Consider the following 21,738-nt stretch of genomic DNA (forward strand, 5'->3'; position numbering starts at 1 on the left):
CTCCTCCGAAATTCGGGGAGGAAAGAGAGAAAAATTTCGGGAGTATTGCGGGTTGGGACAAACACGGCCCAACTCTCAGGGGTGACAGATTTTGAGAATTTTTAGAAACTGACATTGGCGTCACTTTTGACAATCTATATAATAAGACTCTAAGCCCCTTTCGTCGCATTTTTTTCTGACTTTCATTCGCGACTCTAACGTGGCATAGCCGCAGGTACACGGAGGTACACACTGAAGGTAAGCCTATAGCGCTTCGCCTTAATACTAGGTCATCTACATTATTTTTTCTGACTTTAATTCGCGCCTCTAACGTGGCGTCGCCGAAGGTACACGGAGGTACACACCAAAGGTCTCCCTAGCGCTTCGCCTTAATACTAGGTCATTGAGTATATTTCAGAAATCGGATCTAACGTGACATCGCCGAAGGTAATTTCTCTGTGTATAACCCGTGGTCATTGCGCTTCGCCTTAATACTAGGTCAAGTATATTTTAGTCATTAAGTTTGTTTTTGGAATTTCGGATCGGATTTCGCACTGGCTCGAATTTCGCACTGTAAATCGGGACTCAAGGACGGGCGTATTTTTATTTGTTCGTCATAAGAGTAAATCAGCCATTGGACACAGGGGGTTTAAAGGAGTACAGAGGGGTTTGGGACGGCGGCGAGGTTTTGAGTTATTTTTCCGATAAAAAGGGTACAACGGAAATTCTCGCATGGGAAAAGGGGAGGGGAGTAACACGGTAACTATCACATGGGAAAAGGGGGGAGGGGGTACCAAGGTAATTATCACATGGGAAAAGAGGGGAACGGGTACCACGGTAGTTATCATATGGGAAAAGGGGGGAAGGAGTACCAAGGTAATTATCACATGGGAAAAGAGGGGAGCGGGTACCACGGTAGTTATCACATGGGAAAAGGGGGGAGGGAGTACCAAGGTAATTATCACATGGGAAAAGAGGGGAGCAGGTACCACGGTAGTTATCACATGGGAAAAGGGGGGAGGGAGTACCAAGGTAATTATCACATGGAAAAGAGGGGAGCGGATACCACGGTAGTTATCACATGGGAAAAGGGGGGAGGGAATACCAAGGAAATTATCACATGGGAAAAGAGGGGAGCGGGTACCACGGTAGTTATCACATGGGAAAAGGGGGGAGGGGGTACTACGGAAATTATCACATTTGAAAAGGGGGGAGGGGTACCACGGTAGTTATCACATGGGAAAAGGGGGGAGGGAATACCAAGGAAATTATCACATGGGAAAAGAGGGGAGTAAGGGCCTTACTGGGGTGGTTCTACTATGGGGAAAAGAGAACCATGGACATTATCCCCTGGGAAGAAGGGAGAGGTGAGTACCACGGTAATTATCACATGGGGAAAAGGGGAGGAAGGGCCTTACTGGGGTGGTTCTACTATGGGGAAAGGAGTACCATGGAAATTATCCCCTGGGAAAAAGGGGGAGGAGGCTCTACTAGGGGGGGGGAGGTTCGACTATGGGGTAAAGGGTACCACGGAAATTATCGCGTGAAAAAAAGGGTCGGGGCCTTACTGCGGTGGTTCGACTATGGGGTAAAGGGTGCCACGGTAATTCTCGCATGGGAAAAATTGGAGGTGGCCTTACTGCGGTGGTTCGAATATGGGGAAAAGGGTGCCTCGAAACACACAACTAGCTGAGGGCCCGCCTGTAAGGCGGGCTTCTCAGCTAGTTTGTAATAAAGAAAGTAAAACCAAATCGGAAATCGAAGCCGACTAGATGCGAAAACGCGAATCGTAGCGTACGTAAAAAAATGGCACGCGACTCTCGCGCCCGTAACGCGCGCGAAAAGCGTCAGAAAAGCGAGAAATAAATCGCCAAATCGGTTCACGAACCTACCACCCAACCAACAGCTTTTTATTATATAGATAATTTATACCCCATTGCATACCAAGAGAAATAAATTTAATTCACTTTTTTTAAGTTCCCGACTTTTAAATCATTTTACTCATGAAATCTGGTGATTAAAAATAGTTAAAGAAATAAAATTAAAACGTGGATTTCTAGCTTAAAATCAACCGTTGATAAAATTAGTGAAAATTACGTTAATTTCAAGTGAATATTGATACTCAATTGTACACATGAACAAGTTGGCAAGCCAAAATATACCTCTCCTCGGAAGAATCGTCCCTAGTGGATTTATTTTCTCGAGATGATCCTTAAAGATATATCTCCGCAATTCAGAGATATTTACTAAAAACGTAATCCTGGTTCAATCCCGCCCGGTATAAAATTTTAATTATAATTAATGGCTTCAAAAGTCGCTTGATGACTTAGGCCTAAGGTGGTGCCTTGGTATTAGCCTAGCTGATTATTATTAACAACCGAGTTTATTTTATTCAGAATGTTGTAAATTAAGTAGTTACAACAGTGATTTAGACGTACTAAAACAATGCACAATTTAATTTACCCCTATTTACAATACAAGTTTATCAGTTAAATATAATACGAAGCAAATTTTAATGAAAGAAATATCTACTGAGGATATTTGTATTTTTCTCGCTTACGACATACTTGCCGCATCTTTAACGCTCATTTTATTTCAACGCTCGCCCTTGATGAAGATACCGTAGAATAGCTATATTCGACATCTGGTAGTGGACGACTCGTAGACTTCCTGTTGACGTTGTGACACATACTGCGTAAAAAAGACCAATGCCGTCCAATTTCCAATATCATATAATGACTCGTACACCCAGGAAATCAATGACTGCATTAGGAATCGTAGATATCCAAATATCAACACCAAATGTATTAACAGGAACTAAAAACCTTACCATTAACAAAGCGCAGAAAGCCACTTGACTAAATGACTGCTCGTATATCAATAAACGTTAAACCAACGCCACCACATTAATACAACTATATCTAAGTCGATAATAAAACCGGTAAATAAATTACAACAAGTTGGCAAGCCAAAATATACCTCTCCTCGGAAGTATGGTCCCTAGTGGTATTAATTTCTCGATACGACCCCCAAAGATATCTCCGCAATTCAGAGTTATTTACGAAAAACGTATTCTCGGTTCAAATCCTGCCCGGTATAAAATTTTAATTTTAATTTAAATAATTGAGACGAAACAATCGAGTTTAATTTATTCAGAATATTATAAATTAAGTAGTTACAACAGCGAGTTAGATTCACTAAAACAATGCACAATTGAATTTAACCCTTTTTACAGTACATGTTTATCAGTATAATATAATACTAAGCAAATTTTAATGAAAGAAACATCTACAGATGGTATTTGTATTTTTCTCGCTTACGAAATACTTGCCGCATCTTTAACGCTCATTTTATTTCAACTTCCAGTTGACGTTGTGACACATACCGCATGAAAAAGACCAATGCCGTCCAATTTCCAATATCATATAATGACTCGCACACCCAAGAAATCATTGACTGCGTTAGAAATCGTAGATATCCAAATATCCACACCAAATATATTTACAAGAAGCAAAAACCTTACCATCAACAAAGCACAGAGAGCCACTTGACTAACCGCCAGCTCTTAAAGCAATTAACGTTAAATTATCTCCTTTGAATTAACACAACTATATATAGGTCGTTAATAATACCCGTAAATAAATAACAAAAAAAAACTAACAAAGTGGACCACCCACAGGGTCTACCCTTTAACCCTCTAATCTCGGCTGACTGCGCTAAAACAAGATTTAACCTTTAAAAAAAACCAGATTAGGCCTTCATAAATTCATTAATAAAAAAAGACTTTATTACCTATTATGCTTACGATGCCTGTCTTAATTTCAGTGATTTGTCCCCTCGGAGAGGTAAAAACTAACTAAGTGGACCACCCACGGGTTTTACCCTTTAACCATCTTATCTCTGCTGACTGCGCTAAAACAAGATTTGACCTTTAAAATTTCATTCACGTACAAAATGTAGACTTTAAAAAGTGTTAATATACTCTTCCGCTAAGCTGAGTTTATAATTTTCAATGAAGCATAACATGTATCGGTGGTTCTGTGGTCGAACACTCGCCTGTCAACTAGGAGGGTTCGGGTTCAATTCCCGCCCGATACTATCACAAATTGAAAATAAGACGTATACCGTGAACAATTGGTGGAAACCCTGCCATTTGAACTTTGAGACGTGTTCCGTAACACTCAGCACTCGGTCCTGCCCAAACGTCGAAGCTTATTCACGTACGATTGTAATACACCCAATGACAAAAGAGGGCGCTTTTGGAAAAACCTTTTCCCTATTTCCAAGAAACTTCGATCGCAGCGATTACACTTTGCTCCGAAAATGCGAACGCGTTCGCAGCCCAAACAGACAGACACACACACCGACAAACACGGTGATTGTAATACCCCTCCTAGGGAAAAATTGTAAATATAATAATTGAATATTAACGTTGAAAAAGGGTGTATAAAAAACCAGAAAACGTTATTTCAACGACCAAACGAAATATTATCCAAATAATAACGTTGTTTTGCTACTTGGGGGCCTTTAATAATAAGATTATTTTCCCTAGTGTCTTAAATTCATCCAAAGCTCAGACCAATTACGCGTATATCGTAATGTTTTTAAATGTCGTCATAGATAAATTAATAAATTATAAACCCGGATAGTTTGTGAAAGTTGGGTATGGCGCCTTCTGTTGACAGATTCTTAAGCTTTAACGATGACTTCGGAAATTAGTTTTTAGTTAAAATAGTATTTATTTTATGAATTATTATGAATAAGAGCTTGGAAATTTCTTATTAAATTATTATTTATTTAAAATATTGAATATTTTACGAATTTTTATAAATAGTAATATTTAAAATGCACCTGAAAAATGTACATTTTGATTGCGCTAGCCAAATGTACCCACTGTCATAAGGTGACTAATATTTTTAGTAAGGCGTTTCGAGTTCCGGTGGAAATAAGTGGTCCCAGAGCGATACTGGCTCCACCACGTTTCATATCTGCGCTGACCTATCCAAATAATACCCGCTGTTCTAAATTCGATCAACATAATAAAAAAACTTTTTACAATAGCAAAATTTTCAAACTATAAGATTCCATTGTTCAAACCAGTGTAATTATTGTGAAATTAGAAACGTTTTATTTCGAGCTGTGGGGAACTATAAAGAGATTTAGAGTAGTCCAGCCACAAAAATAAACAGTTATTATAAGAGCTTTCTATTAATGCATTGTCAAACAATTTGATATATATCAGGAGTTTATAAAGGTAGGTTGGGGTATTCAACTACTGTTTCGTCGTGGACGAATCCACGCAGACGCGCTACGTCACGCAAATTGTGCACTACATATCGTGCAAAAATGTATGATAGCCAATAAAAATTAATATAATATAAAATAAAATATAGTATAATAAAATAAAATAAAACCATATAAAATATAATTTGGCGAAAATATTTTCTACCCTCATAAGCCTCGCTCACTCGGTCAATTACGAGGAAAAAAAACATTCTTAATATAATTAAACGTACGTAAAAGTCTTTAAAATAAATTGTCCGTTTTTAAACTGATTGTTTAAAAAGCGTTTTAAATATTTTGCCTGAAACGTGGCAACCCTACACACACGTGACACACCTAAAAACAATTGAGTCACATAAGAGTTACTTTTTTGGATTAAGTATTCTACGGCGATCATAACGAGTAATGACAATTGTTGTAATTTGAATGGATAATGTTAGAACAAACGGTATTTATGCACTCGACAAAGTATGCAAAGTGAAAACTACGAAATTTCATTACTGTTTTATTGTTAATTCAGTATTCTAAAAAGAAAAGAAAATACTTTTCAAACAAATCAATGATAATACAAACCATTGTTAAAATGTTTGTGTGTTAACTTGATGCTCTAACTTCCCAGGCCCCAAAAAAAGAGCATCCCCAAAGATTGGCAAAAAGTTTTAAACTGGTCCAGTGGCATAGCTAGGGGGGGGGGGGGACGGGTGGCGGGTTGGCTCGTCCCGGGTGCCACCCGTTTGGGCAGGATTTGCGGGTGACAGATCTCGGAAAATAAATAGTACCTTGCAATTCGTCTAAAGCTAAAAATATAGTGTTCGATACTTTACATTACGAGATCTGCGTAAATCAAGCCTAATCAATTAAAATACACTGTGGATTTACTGAACGTATTTTTAATTTTGTGCAATGAAATGCGTTACAATATCTCGTGTAAAAATATGTTTTCACAACATTGTGGAACACGTAATTATACGTAAATATATTTAAACTTTCAACAAACATTTTTGATCGGTTCGGTTGTGAGTAGACGTTTTGAATACGCGCCATTTATTTTTGAGCTTATTTAAAAGTTTTTCTTATCATCAAAGACAATAAGTTGAAGAACGGTGAAAGTCCATTTTCAATGATGGTAAGATTTTTAAGATCGAAATCAGGCTCTTGCTGGGTGGACGGGGTCTTGAGCTTCCAGGGCCCGCGAGGATTTTGATCGGGGCTCTGGTATATAGAAATTCAACGGCCCTAACATTTTGGGCCAAAGGTAAAATCCCGGCTCGATCCTGAATCAAAAATCTTAAATACGGAGCTTCTTTTTTTTAAAATACCAATTTACTGATAATAATAATTGAATATATATTTTATAAATATTTAACAATAAATAATCGTACATTATCTCAAATTTAAATATTAAAAAGTGCGATTTTACAAGTAACACATTTATCATTGTTAAACTTTCTCAACTTTCAACTCGGCGTAAAATATTTCTCACATTATTTTCTAGAAATCTTCTTTTACCCCCACCCTAAATATCACACGTCGCTTTGATATTAGCATTTTAAGGAACCCAATTTACTTTATATAATCTAAATAATTAACTTTTATAACTACGAACAATCGTTATAGGATAAGAGTACATAAATAAATTATTTCTAAAGCTACGTTTAAAGTGTTAAGTGTAGTTGTTGAAATTATTCTAAAATCACCAGTACGTTTTCCTACTTAATTTGAGCGTATCTCTCTAGGTTGGTGGATGCAATATTATCTCTTTTAAAAAACGAAATAGGTGACTTCTTAAAGAGTCTACGTTATAACATACACCATGTGTCTCGTTTCAAGTGCACTTAGGATTTACACAATAATGTGACACATCTCAAAAGGGGCATTCTAAATAAAATGGCCTCCTTACGCCATTTCTCAATGTTCATTTCTTAAATTTGTACCGCTTAGGAGCTTCGATTTTCAATAATTTTCAAATTTATATTGAATATTACCACGAAAAATCATTTAATTTGTCAGTATTATTTTTCCAAGTGCAAAATTATTTTAAATTTTATATTCGTAGTTTGATATTGAAATTGTACGTTGTAGAATAGTCGTATGAAAAATGATGGAGCTCCTAAGGGCACCTTATCTTGAGTATACAATAATCATTTACATATTTACACAAAATATAACTCATTATGTGAAAATACGCGTGAAAATCTTTGAAAAGTCTGTGTTTGGACGTGCACAGTTCTCCCAGTGTTTCGAGAAAATGTCGAAATCGGTGGAAAGGTGCGGGCTGTGTGACCGTTTTGCTTGGTCCGAGTATCCTCTTAGAATCGTCTCTTCTTGTTGCGAGCGCTGTCTGGGTTGAGTTTTGGGTTGTTCGGGTTTCTCGGTGCCGTGTAGGTGAACTGCTCCGGGACTTCGTCCTCGCCGTCGTACATGAAGTGACCAACTCGTTGAGGCTGCGGGTAGACCGTAGAAACGGAAGTCCTGCCGCCGGGATGCGGAGGGATGGGGGAGCCGCCGTAGCTGAGTCCTTCTTTCTTGAGGGCCCTGGCCCGCGGGTATTGCTGCATATGTTTGAGGGTCGGGTCCGTGATGTGGGTTGCCTGTATACGGTAGACAGCGATCGTTGACAACCATTGTTGGAAAATTATGAGGAATTGGGAGGAATTGGATAATTACCTCGGGGTTGACGTAGAATTTCCGGTAGAGGACTTCTCCGGCGAGAGCCATGAACGAGAATGCGAATCCGAAGAAGAGCACGAAGAAGGAGCCCCACATGTGCAGCAGAGAGATTTTCCTGGTGTCGCCGGCTTGCGGTTTGGTCGTCTGGGTACACTCGTTCTCTTTGGGCCAGAACTGCCGCTTCCATTTCATCACCAAACCCGACTCCACCAGTTGCTTTATTCTGTTCGGTATAGAAATAACGAATTTATCATCAACTCATGTATAACGGATACTCAATTAAGATGGTTGATAACGAGGTGATTTTTAATTCATCAACCTGTGAAATGCTATAGGAGCCGCTGTAAACGGCTATTTTATTCAATTCCATTAGGATTATCGGCATTTGGTTCGGATTCATCTTATACTTTACGTAAAATTTAATTTAGGTCGAAACCTTTGAACAGTGAAAGCTAGAAGCCCTTCACCTTAATACAGCAAAAACTAAAGTATCCCCCCCCCCCTTCTTCTTTAAACCTTGGATCGACCATTAGTTAGGTGTTGCTATCTTTCGAAGTTGCTGTGACTCGGCATATGTATCTGTATCGAATGTCGAGTGCGTGCAGTGGGTAATGGAAATCTATAGTGTGTCGCGATGGCGTGTGCCACTAACCTTTCAATACCGAAATTACTACAATACCTTCTTTGCAAGAACAATGATAGCGCCCTTTTTTTGTTTGAGCCGGAATCATGTACAAGTTACCAGCTCGTGATAAGTGCGTGCGTTTTATCGATTCAAATCGATTTCTTTTACGAAACGCAATATGTCATTATTAGATTTCGTTTTAAAGGGGAACGATAAATGTTTGCCATAGCACGACCCTAACTTTTACGGTACTTCAAGGTCGAGCTAAGATTTTTAATTGCCTAAGCAAAGTTTTGGTTTGGAAGAAATGGTAAGATGTCACCCAGTCACGAGTGCTTAACTTTTGGCAATGCTGGTATTGAAGAAAACTCACTCTTCGTTCATCCGATCTAAGAAAGGCCAGTTTTTGGGGACGGGTAAAGCCATCACTTCTCGCAGAACTGGTTCGGCGCTGTAGGCGTAGTTGCACATTTTTTCCAAAGGTAGACGAGTATCGATGATTTCCAGGACCTCTCGTTCGGCCAGCAACATGACCATTCGGTTTCGTTGAACACGCTTCAGACAATTTTCTTTTTCGTTGCGATTATAAACTTCCAATTTGGAGGCCAATTGGACCAGTGGACCAGTTTTTTCGTTCTGAGCGACAATAAAATTTCCATTTTCGTCATAGTTTACTTATAAATTACAATCACACGGTCAAAAGAAGGCAATTGCATTACCTTGAGGTATTCAACCAAAGCTTCCCCTTGATAAGTTCCCCATTTCAAGTATCTGGAAGCTCCTAACAGGTCTTGCACCGACTCGATGGGGTTTCGGATTTTGGGGAAAGTCAAAACGGCCACTAAGTTTCCACTGTAGGAAGTGACTGTGACGATGACGAAAATCCACCAGAAACCGACCAGGATTCGACCGGAAATGGCCAAAGGCAAATGAATTCCGCCTTTAAAGAGAAGCCCAGCAATCGTCTGTTAGTCTTATCCTTACCACATCGTAACGTCCAATGGTGACTCCTAGAAACGAATGGTTTTCGGCCCTGTCCCGCCTGCTATCCGGAGCTCACGCGGGAAAATAGTAAAATTAAAACGCCGGGAGAACGTGTAGGGAAATGAGCAAAATAGGACCACGTCTACAATCCTACATATTTCCATACTCGTTTTTTTCTAGCGCGGTCATAACTTGACAAATAATAAAGAATATAAATTTGTTAAGCGTTAGTTAACGGTCATTAAAGCTCTAAGGTTTTTAGCTTTTATGGTCGTTGATGTCCAGTAACGTTAGTCAGAACTTGGCCCAAACAAAACCGGTCACCGGGTGAATTTCTATACGTACCTTTATTTAGTCTTAATACATAGATGTCAAAAGTATTTTATAACATAAAAACAGATAATATTATGTATAATATATAATGTATAATATAATATAATAATAAAATATTATAATATATAATATATAATATAATTATTAATATATAATGTATAATGCATAATGTATAATATATAATATATAATATATAATATTTAATATATCATATATAATGTATAATGTTTAATGTATAATATATAATGTATAATATATAATATATAATATATATTATGTAATATATAATATATAATATATAATATATAATATATAATCAATAATATATAATATATAATCAATAATATATAATATATAATAAATAATATAATTCGTTATAATAAATATAGCTTTAAAATTATTCTTATATACCAAAGTTCAATTTTAGTGTATACTTGATGTTTAGTCTGGGGGGTCGATCACTTGCAAATTTTGCGTAGCCAATTTTGAATTTCAAAGTTATTTCAGAAATCGGACCCTGGTTTTTAAATTTTTATTTCTGTTTTTGGGGCTGATTTCGAGTTTTTATTTAAAAATTGATTTCCAGATTTCTGAAATAATTTTCTAAGAAGTGTAAGGGACTTTTACGGTTAAGTCAATGAAGACGCAAAATAGGTTTTATAGCCCTTAATTATATACGAACGCAGATATTTCCGAAGAACTATTTTTGAAAGCCGTTTTCCCGCCATAATAAATTGCGCGTACAACCAAATGATGGTATAAATATGTAATAAAAAATTCAGTCCGGTTGCAGTATTTCCAAAGTTAAATCCTAAGTTACTTAACTATAAGGATATGATAAGTTCAGAATTGTCTAGAAACATTACCCTGTTGGACGACGGCACCGAAAACGTACCAGGCGCAATTGGCCATGGTGAAAAGTCCTTTTCCGTCATTGAGACCGTAGTATTCGTAGTACGGACTTGCCCGGTGAACTACGTAGAGCAAGGGTCCCATCAATACGATACATATGATGATGCAAACCCAAGTCTGTTCAATTAAATTACAATTTCAAATTATATGTAATTCTATTTCTTTATCGCCATCGCTTCATTTGGGTAGCTCATTTGCCCTGCTGGAAAATTGTAGGACGCTACTAAAAGTAGGTCCAAGTATAGCTGAAGCGACGCGATGACTAATGACTTGATGAAATGAACGTACGTCCCAGGTGAAGGGCGCTAGAAACAAGTAAGTGTAGTCTTGGTCGGGTTTCTGCGTGAGGATCATGTATGGTTCTTCGTCGATGGCGGTGCTGTAACTAACAACTTCCATTCTGTCTTTGGTCCTGTACATGGAATTGGCGACAAAGTCAACTTTCTTAAAATTAAGACCCATGACAATTAATTAGCATCTCAGACACGAAGCTTACCGTATACACTAAATATCTTACATTATCAACTAGCAATTTTATCAGACTATCCGATTGCCAATTACCGTTTTCTATTGTACCATATTCAGTTGCCACGATAAACTCGCAAGTGAAGTTCATCTTTATTTGCAGTTCTTTGATAACCTCGATCATCAGTCCTTTGTAGCCGTGAAGACCGGTAACGCCTCTGTCCTTATCCGTTTGACTCATCTTTGAAGATTCAGGTGCGCTCTGTTACGCGCGAACGAGGTAATTAGTTTTAGTAATTCGACTGACCGTTATCTTTCACGTTTCAACTAACGTCCATAATCCCAATTCTCAGCTTCTTTTGTCGGAAATCTCCGGACGTGACTGGGAACAAGTAGGTGACAATTTCTAGTCCACCCAATGGTGACCACGCAGCGGATACTTCTAACTTGTCGACATCTCCGGAATTGGCGATTACCGTACTTTCTATAACGTATCTCATGCAGTTGCTGCAAGTTTCAATTCCGGATTCTGACTCCTAAAAATGGTAAATTTACGTAATAGATATAACTGATATTTAATTAGACTGATATTTAATCTAAATCGTATAATCACTCGAAATGCACTCGCGAGCTCCTTTTTAGGTTTTTTGCCCGTTTTCCAGGCCGCTTTGAAGGCTTCGATGAAAGTAGGAACTTCGCAGCCACGTTCGAACTAAACACGTTGTGTAAAATCAGTACTTCAAGTAATACTTTTGAAGGCAATATTTAATAGGAAATGACTTTACCTGGCAATCCTTGTTTTTCTTGTACGCGATGGCGACGTTGGCGTCCGTCGGAGTCGCTCTGACCGTCTCTCGAACTGACTCCGCCGACTCAGCACCGGTCGGTATTACGATCCAAAATTTCGTAATTGAAATCAAACTCTTCTCTTTGGCCTATTGTGTTTTTATAAAGAAATATTAAAGCATTAAATGGAGCGATTTCATAATGCTGATTTCACACTTTTAAACGGGTTTTCACTAAGGGAAAAACGTCTAAGGCCAGGCGCCCACTGCTCTTCGTAACGTCTCCGTCCAAGCTTTCACAAGCCTTTGCTTCGTAACGGAGACAATGCCTTGTGGAAGGCAGGACGGATACGAAACGGAGAGCCAGTGGGCGCCTAGCCTAACGGTGATTTTTAGCGTCGTCTCTCTAGCTGCGTTAAAATTCCCATTTCTAACGGTTTGGAGTATCAGAATCCGCTTTCATACTCTCGTCTTATACAGATAACATAGCAGTGAAAACAACTTTCACACCTCATTCTCTTATCTGTTCAGATAAAATCTGTTAGCCTTATCTGATATGCTTTATAAATAAAAAAATCAACAATCAAACAGATACCCGCTATAGATATTCGAACAATATTACATTTGATTTGTTACATTTAACAAAAAAAAACCAAGAACCTATCGCGGTTGGAAATACTAGTGAAATCGGGCATTAGCGGTAAACAGAATGGAGAGCATTCTCTCAAATGGATTTTAACACCGTGGTTCCATCATATTTTCCGTCGATCGGGAAAGCAGTGCATGTCTACTTACGACATTAATGACGCTGTTGATGAACTCTGGTTTTCCGAAAACGATGAAGTACCTCTGCAAAACGTCTTTAGCAATTTCAGTAATGACGTCATTGACATTCATTTGTTCCGGAGTGTTGCAAGATCCGCAGGAACTGTACGTAGTGGCTGTGGTTGTACGCTCGCCTACGAAGATCGGCGACATGAAGGTCTCCACAACGCCCGTTATGATACTCATGTCTGTGACAGTGAATGTTTTTTTTAGATTTAGTATCCCACCAAACAAATTAATTGTTAAATGTGGAATTCCCCTTTCAACTTTTTCCTACAATGCGTGTTCTAATTTCTCTAAATTTAAAATTCCTATAATAAAATCCGTTCTTGTAATAAGGTTTTGCCTTGTTTCGGAAATAAGGCTTGGTTGTAATTTTCGAGTGGACTGGGTCGCTGACCGAAATCGTGCAAAAACACATTAATAAAACCTAACAATTTGATCAAGAACACACAAACTAGGGCTTGAAATATCTAAATCTATACATAACGGAGAGGCCCGAGGGGTCGGATATTCAATAAAATCCCGTACACTTTCCAAGAAATTTGACGAGAAATCGCGAAATCCGATGAGAAATCCTGCAATCTGGGATAAAGTTAAGAAATCCTAAATCCAACAAGAAATCTTGAAATCACGCGTGAAATCCCAGATTTCAAAATCCCGTACACATTTTTTGTGAATGTCCGACCCCTCGGAGAGGCCAATATTGGAATAGTTGGTGTTCCACACCAAATATCGGAGGTTTTATTCCATTAAAAAAAGAAAACGTTATGGCTTAGATTCAATAAAAAATTTTAATTTTTTGTGTTCTTATTTTTCCGCAACTCGCTTTTACCATCTTTTTGTGGCGGAGTCAAATATTTTACATAAACATACAACGAACTGATATGGTTATATGACTTGGGTTCTGGATAAGTATATTTGTTTTACGTTAAGATAATCTTAATTTTGCCCCCAAGTTTCAAGTTATTGTTCTCAACAGTATCATCACATTGGACAATGATCTAAATTTACGTCAAGAGATGGCGTCAAGGGAACTGCCTACTTTCTCCTATAGAGACTTTTTACCCGCGTATGCATATCCGAATTTCCGGAAATTTCTATTGAACCAAGCAATGTTTTTACGTCAGAAATAAACGCATTTTATTAGTCATAAAAGACTGAATAATTTTTATAACGGTTAATCGGAAGTTTTTGCTGAAATTACTGGTTCAAGCTCATAACAAAGGGCTAGTCACTCGTAAAAATTAAGTATACCTTATTACTGATTTTTCCTGATATTTCTAATGATTTCTCACAATTTTTGTGTGATTTCCAACAATTTTCGTTAGTTAATTCCCGTTATTACTTACAATTTGTACAGCTGATTAATTAAGTGACTACCCACTCGATTTATAATGGATCGTTGAAATTACAAATTTAGAGAATATTTAAGTCACCAATTCCACTGAAATGTCCCAATGACTAACTAAAGAGCCAAATAGGGTCTCAAACTGACCAATTTGGTTGTCGTGAATAATGACAACGTTGTCCCATTTCTTGAGCTGATCCCTTCTGAGATCCACGATCAGTGGCACGATGTCGTCCGAGGAGGTCAAGACGGGGTATCCAATTCCTCTAATAGCATCCGGTCGGTAGCAATTGTGGTCGTAGATGGCCATTTGGAGAAAATCTTTACTGTTCCAGGTTTTATAGGAGTTAATCAACTCCTTGCAAGGCAGAATGGCCAGAGCACCGTAGCCTTAAATATTCACAAATTAGAGCTTAGTTGGCATTATATAGGGTTATCCAAATGCCACATTTTTTGTAATGAATGTGACAGTGACCAAAAGTTAAATATATGTTAAAAACTATGAAAAAGTGGTTATTAAGGACAAAACATTCATATTGATTTCTGAGCTAAAACAACTGAAGAAGTAGTTAACTAAATTGCAGTAAATATCCTAGGAAGTTGGTATTTACGTAATGACATACTATTTTTGTAATTGATTTTTTTAATACGTCTAAATTATTTGTTGTTAAGGTATTTACCATTTTTTGTCACACCATTCGGGAGAGTATCAAGCATCTTCCTTTTACTTACCTGTCACAACTTCTGCGGCTGCCTTATCATCGTACGCTTTGCTTTCAATTTTTATGCCTTCAGACGCCTCTGCCAATTCGGCTTCAGCTGCCACCAGCTTTTCTCCCGCCCCCGCGCCGACAATGTCCACTGTGGCGTCCTCCAGAACAGCTGAAACAAACAAGAGCAACGCCTAATTTTTAACTCGAAATATCAAAAATTTTGCCTGTCGTGTCAAGTTGAGAATTCGACACATCCATACATTTCGTCTTAAGTTTCTCTATAGCCGCGTTCACACGTACACTCGGAAACATTTCATCTCGTTTCGTTCTCGCAGCGGTTCGTATAGTTAATTGGAATACTCTCTGATCACTTGTCCGATTTCCAGTGCGTTTTGAAGAAAATTGGGCATGCGTAGTATAGTCATAAAATTATTTAGTTCGGTTTCAAAAAAGTATTTTTTTAAATAAAAAGTAACGGTAGTCTGAAACAGTGGCTTATCAAGGCCGGCCGACCTCGCGACACTTTTTGTCGGTGCCGCTTACAAAGAATTATCGAGATGGGCGGCAAAAAGCCTCAAACAAAAGCCCTAGCCACTGACTATACGCCTCAGCTGAGCTCTCCTTAGCTACAACATGGAACTAGAACACTACCGTCTTCTCTCATAGAATTTTAATAAAAAATGGCGATCAAAAATAATTAAAAAGTGCACCGGCTCCAGTTAATTGAAGCCTAAAATTTCTATCCAATCAGTTTAATCTCAAATTATTAGTCGGAAATATTCATATCATTAACGTACAGTCCAAAATTAATTTAAAGCACGTTTTTCTGAAAATTTCAGCAAGGAAGGTAATTTGGGTGGAGCAAGGGGGCATTTCTAAATTTTAAATTTATCGTGCATTAATGTATGATCAAATAGTGTTATGAAAAGTAGCGTACTATAGAGTGGATGCGTTTTTAAAAGTTAGTGACGTCACAGCCGTAGCTTCCGTAATGGTTGTCATGAAAACTCGCGTTTTTTCTCAATAGACGTTTAACATTGGTGACGTCGCAGGGTTTTAAGCTGCTTGCACTCTATATAAGCCTTTAAAATTATCGTAAATTGGCTCAAAACTATCGACGTGTACAATAGTTATCGTTGGTTTGGCAACGCAACCTAGTGCACACAACACGGCGTTGTAGTCTGTGTTCTGAATGCAAACATTTGGGACAAAAAAATTGAACCATATTATAGACTTATAGTTTTATGCGAAAAACCCCACCGTTATAAAGCAAGATCTATATTTATCTGCTAGTGGCTTATTCGTAAATTATTATTTTTATTTTTATACGATAAATTTCCATATCGAAGAAAATTACCATAAAACCTTTCTTTCGTTGAAAAGTTTGCATTCCACAGACTCGATGTTGAATGTGGTGCCTTTTATTAGCGTTTTGATTTTTGAAACCTCGAAGATATAATTTATTTGTCAGAAAAGTAATTTGGACCTATAAGATCGTACGATTCGGTTTCCTAAAAGATTTGTTGGAAATTTAAAAGTACCAAAACCGTTATTTTCATGAAATTCAATAAATATTGGTAATTTATTAACCCAGATTCAAAACTTAAATCCTCGTTAAAAGGTAGCGTTTACGTAGTTTCATTTACACTAAGTTTTCCTGTTCGATTTCACGCGTATCGATTTGAAACTTGACCCAGATAGGGCAGATACGTCCCTTCTCGTTTCTAGAACTTTCAGATTAGAAATTACCCGCCGTCCCACTTTCTAAATTTTGCAGTTGCCAGTTGACATAACGTCAACGTGGCCTGTATTACCATCATGCCATTGTTTCTGCCTTCTCTCTGTTTCCATAACTTCTGCAATATTGACTAGCTTTTGTATCGCTTCCGTTGTCATGGTGACGACTCGTGTGTGGCCCGAAGTTTATTTATTCCAAACTGACGCTCTACAGGTTTCAAATCGTTTTCTTTAAAACTTGTGCCAATCATAATATTCCGGTTGTGTTTTAGATTTCAACCCTTTCTGGGATACGTCTACATCATGGGTAATGAAAGTATACTGCCGGGGAAAAGCTACAAGCACCTTTTATAGACATTATTTAGATAAACCATTAAGTAGTAGATAGCTGAAGGACTTCAAATTGACCGAGCGACTTGTTGGCCTACTTACATTTTAAAGGACCAACTGCGAGACGTATTGGGTAACAGGTCCACCGAGAGTGGGACCAGGCCCCTGTAAAATATAGATTTTTGGCCCCAAGAGAGCCGTTGTTACTGGAAATAGCTATTCTTTTCGGAGAGAAAACCGGGAGAAGTATGCCTCGTTGGTTCAAACCCGGGCCCCTAGGCTGCACGGGTCCAGGCAATTTGAACCGGCTTCCGCCTCTCTGGTCGGGCCTGTTGGGGAGGAGGATGACTGTTGAAGTAGACTTTATTTCACGCCAAGGCGGGAATGACGCCATTGCCACCATTATCCATAACCTAGCAGAGAAAGTTCACCCGACAGTGCTTTAGGCTCCTACAGGTTTCTGCTAGATTGCGGTTTCGGTTTGTTCTAAATTGTGGCGATCAAATTTCGGTGTTAAATGAAAATCTATATGGTACCACTAATGTTTAAATGCAAATATCGATTAATGATTTATGATTTAGAACTTGTCGAATATTTTTCGTTATAGAACCTCAGCGTTATGACTTGTTTTATTCCGTATGGTTAGCAACCTTTCAACAGATGGCACTGCGAAACGACCATCTGCTAAATAGGGCTAATTCACTTGGTGATATTAGGCCATGGACGAAGAAACTTGTGGATTCCTCTTTCTCGGGAAAAACCAAACTCCTATTCAGGAAAAACGAAAGTTACGATAGCTAAAAGTTAATTTTCGAAAATAAGTCAGCTCTGAATTCATGCCGTAAGCTTTAAGGCCAATTATTTTAACGCTTTCGTTGTTAAATCACGCGTGTTGTGTCTTTATAATCCCTATAACTATTTATGAGCTCAATGATCAGCGTTGTACTCTTGCTCCGCTCTCTAGTGGAGTTTAGTGTTTAATAAACTAATTTGAAAATAAATGTTGAACTTACGGGCACAGTAATAAAAACATCACCACCAGACTCAACAAAAGTAATAACCCACTTTGCAATTATTTATTGCGTTACTATAATTAGAAAAATCATACAAAGCCAGCAGAAACCTTTTGTCAAGTAGTGTCTTCTCAAATGATGAGCATCGAATTGTCAAGTGGTTGCGCGTAGAGTCCCGATTTTTTGTGGGATTGATCTACATTGGTCAATAGGTTATGTCCATACTAGATAAAGTCAATATGGTTATTTGTTATTGGTATAGAGTGGAGCTTTTTTGAAGCGGACGAAAAAGTACAATTTTTCGTATATAGCTCATATGCTAAAATGAAGTCGACATTTCCGAGACAATCTTTGACTTTGGCGGCGCTAGTCTTCATCGATCAATCGACCGTTATCCCGGTTCTGCTTAAGGGTCATATTGTACGCTTCATTCAAAGGGCTTATACCATACTTCATCCTAAAAAACACATTTTGCGTAACGCGAATCTGGGAGAACTGTTTAAGAATCAATCAATAAACGATTTCGAAAGCGAGGAGGAGGGACTCTTACCTCTGGCGCCGGAAGGAAGTAACTTGTAACTGGGAAGGAAATGATTTCGAGTCACTTAACGTATTATTTATTACAGCGACGCGGGTTGTTTCGGTGTAAGAACGATTGCGAGGGGGTGCCATTATTACCATATCAAAAATATTACGATATTTATGAAATAAAGGCTTAAATAATCATCTACTAAGATGAAGCTGGGGTCTATAAACATACGCTGAGTTCTTAATTAATGCAATTCACTTCATCAGGGCCATTCTGACAGTTGCGATTAGAGACCGATTCTTAAACCTTTAAAGATTTGAATTAGCGCCATCTAGTATAAATAAAAGCAATAAAATACAACCTCTAAAGGCTTCCCTATGTTTGTTTCCCTCTAAGCAATTTTTGAAGGAGTTTATTCAAACACAAAGTTGCCCTGATCCCCGAGCCCACTTTACCTTAGATAACCGCTCAAACAGTGAACTTCATTAATAAAATTTATTTTACATTCCATCAACCGGTTCTCAGAATCTTGTGAAAAATCCTTGATGAATTTCAGTTAGCTCATCCATTTTACTCACGAAAAAAAGGCTTACTTTCCCGCTTTTTATAACCCGTACGTGATTATAGCGCCAAACCCTCAAACGATTCTGTGGCTCTTTAATAAAAAAAAAAGTAACACTGCCTCCATTTTGACCTCAGTACAATAGCACTAAGCTAATAAAGGGCAAGATCAGCAATATGGAAATTTTTTTTTAATATTTTACGATATCTACTTGGTCGCCAGGAGCATAACAACGTTAGAGAAGTTAGGCGGGGCAAGACCAATGAAATCAAGAAGTCGTTAGGTTTTTTCGAAATTAAGTAATTTTTGGTTTTTTAAATTTTTGATTGACTTAAGGTGATAATTAACACAAAAATATTATAGAATCCAGTACATTTAAAGTACGTTGCGTAGATCCAGTGGACCAGTAGCGTACGAACGGTGGTCTAAGGTGGTAGAGCCGGAACAAGCCCAGAACCCGTAGGGGCCCATCGGGTAAACCTTTATATGGGCTGTTTTGTGAGTTAGCTCAACATTTTTTGGTCTAAAGAAAACCAATGCAATCGTACAGCATCATCAAATTAATTCATTCATTTTTATTGTATGATATTAATTTTTTAATCTGTAAGCTTTCAATACCTTTAATTATTCAATATTAAGTTTTGAACTGACCAAAAGTTGGAAAGGGAAATAAAATATTTGGGAAGGGAATTACCCCAATTACGCCCCTATGCCCATCAGTCTTGAGTGTACTAAATTATCACCGTTGACCTTTTCAACCCTCTTAATAATGTAATGGTACAATACAGGTTCAGTTACACTAGATCAAGGTATAATTGTACCTCAATTTAAAAATTATAAAGTCTACTACTATCGATTTGAAATAAAAGAGATATGCTGTAAACCGTACATTACGCGCCCATTTTTAACAAGGCAGTCATTACCATGATGTAACTTTTTAAGTCTATCCGCTATAACGCCCTTCAAAGAAATTAATTTATTTGCTATTGGTCAGGCTTTCTTCAAAGGCGCGTTCATACCATAATAGCACAGTGATTTTGGGGTCCGCCGTTGCACCTCGTCCTTGACGTTTTCTTCTCTTTCTTTGAAAACCCGGGTTCACCAAAACGAAATTCAACTAGAAAAAGAATTACTTACTTATTTTGTATTCCGCCGATATTGCGGAGGATAAGAAGTGGCCAAAGAAGACGCAAGTGAGAAGAATTTTGAACTTCATCCTGAACAGTTATTTCACCCGCGAGATTTAAGTTCCTTTAAAGTCAGAAATGGCTATCTGTCTTCAAAATGGGGCGAAGAAACTTATCATGACAAGGTCAAAAGTTGAAGAGCTCCTCGGACGATTAAAGCTCCAATATCTTAGCGGGAACTGGGCGACTGGCAACAAGTCGAAGACCTCGCGAGAGTCTCCAAGTGTGTCCGCGTCGGCGTCCAGCTAACTTTAACTTCTTTATATACGTATAACGGTTACGCCAATAATGACTTTATGGATCGGTTTAAAAATGCTTTTCGCGTCGAGGGCGCGACGGTAGCTATAATTTCCTTCTCATGGAGATTATTTCCACTCGGAGAGTGCTGCTGGATTCGTCGCGGATCGATCTTCCATAATTCTAAGCTGTCTATTGTCGCGCGACTTCTACGTGGAATTTAGTTTACTACATGGCTGCAATTTATTCTACCAAAGAATTGATTAATTGAAAGCAAGAATCCATAAACCTACGGATTTCCTACTGAAAGAAAATAAATATATATTTCCGATTTTGCGCCTCTTTCCTCTCAGGCGCTTTCAAAGTTAGAGCGTCCATATTGAAATAGCTTGAGGTAATGGGTTAGAAATATCAAAAATCAATCGCGGATGAGGAAACATCAACATTAATAAAAAACAAAATGATCAAATTAAATAATATATCTGTTGTAATAAAGATAAGAGAGCCAAATACGTCTTATACGTATTTGTCCAATCTATATTACTAGTTATTGAGACTATTAGATTATTTATTGGTATCTGACCTGCATTCGGGAAATGGGCCTATGTGCAATGGAACGGTTGACCTACTTTTAAGAGTAATTTAGATATTTTTTATTTCCGTTGAAGGATAAACTATTTCATTTCAGCATGGACACTGTATCTCTAACCGGACGGGAAAAGCTGTAGCTTCCACCATACAAAATCACCTGCCACCGCCACCGCCTCTCTGTAAAGGGGGGGAGGTTCAAGAATTTTGAAAGTTTCGGGCTGTCAAGGCCATATAATTCGTCACGTGACCAACAAAACGTTCCGTTTGAAATGGGGGTTTACATTCTTTCGAATGACCTTGACGGCTCTGCGAATCAAGTAAGGCCGACTATTTCGAAGTAGGACGCAAACGGACCGTCCGGTTAGAGATACAGTGTCCATGGTTTCAGTGTATATATTTTATTTAATCTCTGAGCCTCAAAGCAGTGAACATTGTCACTCTAAAGTCCTACAGTAAGGTTATTTAAAAGGTCGCTTAATCATGACGTCATAAGTCGCACGATGACTTGGCCCTCGAATACCATATCATTGTAACAATAGGAATAAAAATAAAATTAATTTGAATTTGAATGTTTGTAACGTCAAATACATGTAGCTCGAAAACTAGTAAACGCGGAGGGTCACATTG

At 38.0% G+C, this 21,738-nt stretch overlaps 1 protein-coding gene across 1 annotated transcript; it reads right to left on the reverse strand.

Annotated features, from left to right (window-relative positions):
- Window positions 1–7,571: 7,571 nt before the first annotated feature.
- On the reverse strand, window positions 7,572–15,239 carry LOC149947265 (ionotropic receptor 93a-like). The gene is made up of 14 exons (XM_090170867.1): window positions 15,186–15,239; window positions 14,945–15,094; window positions 14,360–14,602; window positions 12,832–13,049; window positions 12,037–12,186; window positions 11,865–11,963; window positions 11,584–11,787; window positions 11,292–11,513; window positions 11,075–11,230; window positions 10,741–10,903; window positions 9,277–9,497; window positions 8,931–9,193; window positions 7,930–8,155; window positions 7,572–7,853 (listed from the first exon to the last, which is right to left on the reverse strand). The coding sequence occupies exons 1-14, from the start codon at window positions 15,235–15,237 to the stop codon at window positions 7,572–7,574; spliced, it is 2,649 nt and encodes an 882-aa protein (XP_090026993.1). The 5' UTR covers window positions 15,238–15,239.
- Between the last annotated feature and the right edge of the window lie 6,499 nt (window positions 15,240–21,738).

Source organism: Leiobunum rupestre, chromosome 4 (genome assembly GCF_980474605.1).
Source record: "Leiobunum rupestre chromosome 4, qqLeiRupe1.1.hap1, whole genome shotgun sequence".
In the NCBI taxonomy this organism is placed as follows: domain Eukaryota; kingdom Metazoa; phylum Arthropoda; class Arachnida; order Opiliones; family Sclerosomatidae; genus Leiobunum; species Leiobunum rupestre.